At 38.1% G+C, this 7,013-nt stretch overlaps 1 protein-coding gene across 1 annotated transcript; it reads left to right on the forward strand.

The window, feature by feature from the left end:
- Positions 1-1,450: 1,450 nt before the first annotated feature.
- On the forward strand, positions 1,451-4,796 carry LOC149029104 (2-deoxyglucose-6-phosphatase-like). Its single transcript, XM_089140390.1, has 5 exons — positions 1,451-1,678; positions 3,485-3,596; positions 3,680-3,834; positions 3,942-4,203; positions 4,300-4,796. The coding sequence occupies exons 1-5, from the start codon at positions 1,641-1,643 to the stop codon at positions 4,483-4,485; spliced, it is 753 nt and encodes a 250-aa protein (XP_088996516.1). The 5' UTR covers positions 1,451-1,640; the 3' UTR covers positions 4,486-4,796.
- Positions 4,797-7,013: the final 2,217 nt, after the last annotated feature.

The raw sequence follows: 7,013 nt of genomic DNA on the forward strand, positions 1-7,013 counted from the left end.
AGGAGGTTGGATATGATTCAAATTGTATACCTTGTTTAGTACCTTCGTTTTATTCATGGTCTAGCCAAGGTTTGATCGGTCCAGTTCTTCTTTGGTCGACCCAGACAGGTCTATTATAAAATATCCATAACACTAGCATATAGAACATAGGGTTTCAATTTGGGTATTCCTGATTGGAACATTAGATCATGCTAATTCTTGTTATGTAGTATTCTTATACTGTTATAAACAATTCCCCCAAGTTTCGGATCGGTCCGAGCTCCGGAAGTTAGGTTTCGGATCAAAAATCCAAAATCTGCCCCGTTATTGTTCATCTGGTTGACTGACTGGTCGATTGAGTCAGTCTACCAGTCAGTCAACCGGCTGAATATGATTTTTGACGCTTTGTCCGTTTTGATCCGTTCGACCTCCGATTTGCTTGATTTTTCTTTTGATATTGCACCCATATTGTCTAGGGTTCAAGTACTAACCTTGGGACCATCCTCCTTGATATCCGAACCCTCTTCGATTCGAATTAAGGTAAGGACGGTTATTACCATAATTACATGGATTATGTGAATATTACTTTTATGATTGGAAACTTAGTATATTCACCTTCTTTATCGTATTTCTTACAATATATGACTATTGTAAGTACTTCAAGTACAGTAGTGCTATGTTTATCTATTCTTTTGTTATCATGAATGTTCATTCTTGTTAATTACATATGCGATTAATCATGTTTTATTGAATATCTTCTATATAATGAAATATCATTTGTATATGATGTGATGTAATCGGGAATGTGATTGAATATGTATAATTTGGGATTGGGGAATGTCCTTTTGACATTTCGGTCCTTGGACATCGGAGGAAATAGTATGGGATGTTCTCCGAAGATGCCCATCGACGCTTTCCTAGATTATTGGATAACATACATATGAGTTGTCTACAAGAGAGAGAAGAGAGAGAAGAGAGACGAGAGAGACACCACACGTCATCGTCGACAGAGACCAGAGAGACCAGAGAGAAATGAGAAAGACGAGAGAGAGTGCAGAGAGACGAGAGATGCTTGAACGAAGGGCTTTCTATTTCAGACGGAATTTACATCGATGCCCCTTCGTTCCGTCAGCCAAGCTCTTGTGCCCGCGCATTTTCACCAGAAGCAATTCTGATACAAGGAATTTATGTGCCAAATGCCTGGTTTAGCATAGTTTTACTGAACCAACACAGTTTTGCTGAACCGGTTTACCATACATGTTTTTGTTGACTTCTGTGCCAAAGTGGGCAAATCGCACAGAATAAGTGTGCCAAAATCGTTACCATACAACCATAAATTTCCCATATGGTGAGCACAAAGTTATCCGGACTCTCTCCAGCTCAACCCTATTTTAAAGGATTTTTAAATTGAGTTAACGAGAAACCGAATTCCCAACCAATTCCCAATTTTAAGGACATTTTAAAAGGGGAAACGTAAGTGACAACTTTGTAGCAGGCCTTTGGACGAAAAAAAAAAAAAAACTTTGTAGCAGGCCAGGCCCTTGTTTCCTTTCCTTAATCTTGTTTGAAGTCTTCGTTGTCGTTGATCTTTTCCTCAAAGACCAATTTACAAAGAAGAAGAATTTGCGAGAATTGTTTTCTAGAATTTTTGCTGTTATCAGATGGCAGATTCTTCAGCGAATTGTCATCCAACAGGAAGGTCTTCTTTTATATGTCTTTGTTTCTTCATGTTCTGCTGTCTTTTGGTCTTCGCGTTCTGTTTCTTTCGCAGATTGATATGACATGTATTTTGTTTTTGTTTCGAAAATGGTGTTTGTTATTGCTGGATTCATGTTGATCGATGTCTTGTGGTCTTGCACTCTGTTACTCTTGCAGATCGATAGGATTTGTGTCTATTTTTATTTAAAGAAAATGGCGTTTGTCATCGCTGGATTCATGTTGATCGCATGTCTTCTGGGATTGCATTCTGTTTCCCTTGCAGATTGATATGACTGTGTCTATGTTTATTTAGAAGATAACGTTTGTTATCGCTGGATTCATGTTGATCGATGTAACCTAACTGAGATTGTTTCTACGAATCAAAGTTTTGATGTTTTGGCTTATTTCCCTTCCAAGCAGGGTTTGTAGCCTACAAGATCATGAAAAGTACTTTCTCGTTGTCTCAACCAAAAATTCCATGTAATATTGCGCTAAAAAACATTCCAATCTATAATTTTCATGATGCTGAAAGTACTTCTTATGTACGTAGACTCAAACGACCACCTGATCATCTAAGCAATGTTACTTTATATGCTCATAAAAGTCCACGGGTGGGAAAAGCCAATAGGTTAGTTGGAATGTTGTAAATTCATGATGAGATTTCTTAAGAGAGGAACATTTTGGTCCTAAGTGCTTACCCATTTGGTCAATCACATGATCACATCTGTCTCAGGAAAGTGATCCTGTGCCTAAAGGAAATCAAAATGGAGCAGAGGTGGGTTCAAGGGGCTTAGTTCATTGAATATCCAACTCAAATGGAAGAAAGTACTTGTGGTTTATGCAAGTTCTGAGAGTATCATGGTTAAAATCTGATTCCATCAAGGACTTAGAATTACTGATATTAAAAGATAAGGAAAGTCATTTATAACGGAGCAAGTTATGGAGCTAGGTAGGTTTCTAACAGTATCAAAGTTGTCAGCTAAGTAACTCTATTGGTTAACAGTGTCTGAATGATACCTATGCACTAGGGAGCCTATGGATTCAATGGCTGCAGCTTATGAATGAGTCTCTCTTGGGACACAACTTCGTGATGAATTCAGAAACGTGCTTTGAAAGTGATTCTCCTTTAGTTATCATTTTGCTTATCAAAGTTCGAGAGTCCTTTTGTATATTATCTCACTTATGTAGATTTTGCTGATGTGTGGTTGTTATTTGGTGGGTATTTTAAAGATAATACATTCCCTGGAAATGTTCTATAAGATATTTCTTGCATGTAGGCACGCAAATTGATCAGGTAGATGGAATCTGGTAATCAAGCATAGGAACTAGAATGGGAGTCTTATGTGGAGGATTTATCGGCTTCAATTATCTAATCAATTTATTGCTCCCCAGAAACCCATGGATATTTGCAACTTCATCAACATTTATTAATCATGCTCAATTATATTTGTCACAATCTCCTCCAACAAAATGCGATTTCTGGTTGTCTACTTTGGAAGCATAAGTTTTTGAATAGAACATGGGTTACCAAATGGTAAAGATGATCCAGTTCCATTGGTTTCCCTATAATTTCTTGAGGCTGAGATTCATTCTTATGTTGATTTTCATAATTATTAATTTGTGTTTGCTGGAAGCATAATTTTAAAATTTCATATGGGGATGCATTTTTTTAATTTGTCTATATATGATGCACATCAATGATATCTGAAGCAGCTTCAGATCTTTTGGTAGATGGACAGAATTGAATATATCGGATCATAAAGTATTACTTCAAATAACATCTGGCCTTGTTTTGTGGAAACAACAGATGGTCCCTCTCTAGGCTTGCCCCTCTTGAAGCGGTATTATTTGACATTGATGGAACGCTATGCGATTCAGATCCACTCCATTATCTGGCTTTCCGTGAATTGCTTTTGGAGGTATAGTAGTTAATCTGAATGCTGATAAAAATGCCCCAACTTTACACCTCCCAATTGCAATTTAAATGCGGAATGTTTAACAGATTGGTTACAATGGTGGAATCCCCATCGATGAGGAATTTTTCATTAAGAATGTTGCTGGCAAGCATAACCCAGATATCTGTCGTGCAATCTTCCCTGATTGGGATATGGAGAAGGCCCTCAAATTTGTAGATGATAAAGAAGCAATGTTTCGTAGGTAATATTCAAATTCCCATCAACTTATTGGTGTCCTCTTTTTAATCTTTTTACCTTTTGTTTCTTTCTTATGGTATTCATTATTCTAGTACTTCTGTAATTTTGTAGATTGGCAGCAGAGCAAGTGAAGCCTCTAGATGGCCTACATAAGTTGTGTAAATGGATCAAGGATCGTGGCTTGAAACGGGCTGCTGTTACCAATGCTCCTAGAGAAAATGCGGAGCTTATGATATCAGTTCTCGGCCTGTCTGATTTCTTTGATGCGGTCATAATTGGGAGTGAATGTGAGCGTGCAAAACCATTTCCTGAACCCTATCTGAAGGGTCTAGAAGCACTCAAGGCTTCTCCAAACCATTCTTTTGTATTTGAGGTTTGCATATACCTTTTTTACTTTTCAGCGTTCAGAGTTTCGTGGGGTTTTAGTTAACTGGTTATGTACTGCTGACTGTCCACTCCCCTTTGATAGGATTCAGCATCAGGAATAAAAGCTGGAGTAGCAGCAGGGATGCCAGTTTTGGGTGTTGCTACCAGAAATCCTGAACATATATTGAATGAAGCAGGGGCTATCTTTCTTATTAAGGATTATAACGACCCAAAGTTGTGGTCGGCATTGGAAGAACTTGAGACTGAAGTAGTTGGGAAAACAGCTTGAAATGGTAATTAGCAATGTGAAACTGTTAGCAAGTTTGTCGCAAATTCATAGATTTATATGAATAATTGAGATGGATCATCCCTCAGCACCATTTTCCGCTCGTCTGAATAGATCAGACAATCACCTTGCATAATGAAATTTGAAGCCGACCAATTATTCTTCAGGTTACCAAAGTGGTTACGTTGGCAGCTTGTTTGATTTTGATAATAGTAATATCTATTTTATAGTTCGAATGTTGATTATTACCTGTATGTAGAAATATTCAATGAGTATTCTATATTACTGGAGGATTTTTCTTTGGACTCTATTAATTTTACAGTGCAGAATTGATAAACTCCAACTTCTCATAAAAAAGAATATTATTAAAACTTCATTTTCTAACTGTTCAATAACTGATTTTAGATGCATAGCTTTCAAGACATGCTAATCTTACTATAGATGTATGCATATATTAAGTGTTGTGGATGCACCATATCACATCCCTAATAATGAAGTGAGGCTTTTTTAAGCCTTTAACATGATGAACTTAAAATTTGTTACACACAGGGGCACAGTTAGTCAATAAAATAAAATGTGTATAGACTAGGGAAAAAATAAAATTGATTATAGTAGGCTGGAAGGCATTTATTGATCTCTTTCATATATATTGCTTAGCATAACTGTTGAACTGGTATAGCTAGTTTGGGTGAATAAAGATCCACTCCCATCTATATTTCCATAATTGTGTTAGAAGATGTTCTGCCATATAGTGTTGGGTTTATCCCAATGGCATCCCCTAGGGGTTTATGTTTGTTCATTCTATCTCTATCCCCTTAAACAAGAGGTGAAACCCTTGAGATGAATTTATGGTTTTCTATGGGGTCTCAAGGATATTTGTGCGTGTGCGTGTGCTTTTTTTTTTGGGGGGGTGGGGTGGGTGGGGGTGATGTAAACCATTTCCAGGGGCACACAGGTCTTAGGGTTGCTCCCGCAAACCCTACACCACCTAATTCCACCAGGGTATTTTGGTCATTTTTGCAATTTTCGTTGAGTCCAAGTTAGGGTAATTGGGTCCAATATGTTTGTGAGACCCTAGATCTACTTATATTTTTGAAATTGAGTCCTTAGTTTCCAAGTTACTAAAGAGTCCTAATTAGACTTGGGATTCGTAGTTTGTGAAAGAGTCCTTTAGAATTGTCCTACTTCTTGCAAGGAATCTAGGTCTACTCTTAGAATTCAAATTGGAACATTCTAGAGTAAGTTATGAAGGTTCTTTGTGTGAGTTATTGTATTAGGAGTTTCAGTTAGAATTGGATTGCAAGTTAGAGTCCATGTTTGATTTCTTTCTCAAGTTTAGTCGTAATCTAACTTATTTCAGTAGGCTACAGATAATCCTTCAGACCTTTTAACCAGCAGATTGATTTTGAATAAAATTGTGACTTGAGTTTGCAGGCGAGCTAGAGAAGTTGTGGGTTCTCTAGAGGAGGCTTACAGCAACATCAAGAGAGAGTTTTCTGCAGTTTTTCTTCAATCCCAGCATTCTTCTTCAAAACAGCAGCCCTAATTAACTCCGAAGTAAGTACCAGCTCCCTTCCCCCATCCCATCCCATTCCTTCACCCCTTCTTCTTCCTCACTTGCAAGACTCCCCCACACCTTTAAACCCTAGTTTCTGGAATCTTGGTCCTGTTGCCCCATTGCAACTAATCCCAGCCCCTCCCCAACCCCTGTGGCAGCCCTAGGAAGCCTCTTCACTCTTAGCTACTACCTTCCTCTAGCCCTAGACTGCAATCCCGGCCCCTTCCCCTTTTTTCTTCTTCTTCTTCTCTGCTCCTAAAACCTGCACCCATTCTGGAAATTCCAGAAACTTAAAATTCAGAAGTGCAGCAACTAGTTTAAATGCTATAGAACCCTAGACCCTAGACCTAAACCTTCCCCCTTGTAGAATTAAATCGCAAACCGAACCCCCTACCTTCGATCTCAAATTCCAGCCTCTTCCACACCTAAAACCCTAGAAAATTCTGCATTTTCATCTCCTTCATTAGAAAACCTAAGCCTAGAATTTCAAAACTCCTAATTCTCTTCTACCATTCATCCAAACCTTAAACGCTTCTAGAATTCCTATTAAACCCTAATTCCTATTAAGCCCTTGATTTCAAAATCCTAAACTATAAAATTCAGATCTGAAACTACAATTACAGCAAGGTTTCAAACCCTTAACATAAAACCCTAGACCCCTAAGCCTGGGAGATCCTACACAAACACTATCCTAACCCATGCATACCTAGAATCTACCCAAAACCCATCCACCGAAAGAGTATTCAGCCCTAGAAGAATGCTGATTCTCAGGAAGAGGATGGTGGTGTGAGCTTGGATCTAAGGCATTATTCCAATCAACTAAACCCTAGTTCCTGTTTTACATCAAGGGTAGTATGAAAAAGAATTCTTCCCTTAGGACCACATCCTATGATCTGAATGTGCTGTGGGAGAAGATCAATTCAGATCCCTTGCCATTAAGAAACTAGTAAATAGGGAAAGATGCATTATTATT

This window comes from Hakea prostrata, chromosome 1, assembly GCF_041222555.1.
Source record: "Hakea prostrata isolate BN-2017 chromosome 1, UWA_Hpros_2, whole genome shotgun sequence".
Classification (NCBI taxonomy): domain Eukaryota; kingdom Viridiplantae; phylum Streptophyta; class Magnoliopsida; order Proteales; family Proteaceae; genus Hakea; species Hakea prostrata.

Bases quoted from the DNA above. Each gene is read 5' to 3' on its own strand.
- LOC149029104 (XM_089140390.1), top strand. From the start codon at position 1,641: ATGGCAGATTCTTCAGCGAATTGTCATCCAACAGGAAG. The intron at 3,597-3,679 runs GTATAGTAGTTA...AATGTTTAACAG, and splicing joins TCCGTGAATTGCTTTTGGAG to ATTGGTTACAATGGTGGAAT. The intron at 3,835-3,941 runs GTAATATTCAAA...GTAATTTTGTAG, and splicing joins AAAGAAGCAATGTTTCGTAG to ATTGGCAGCAGAGCAAGTGA.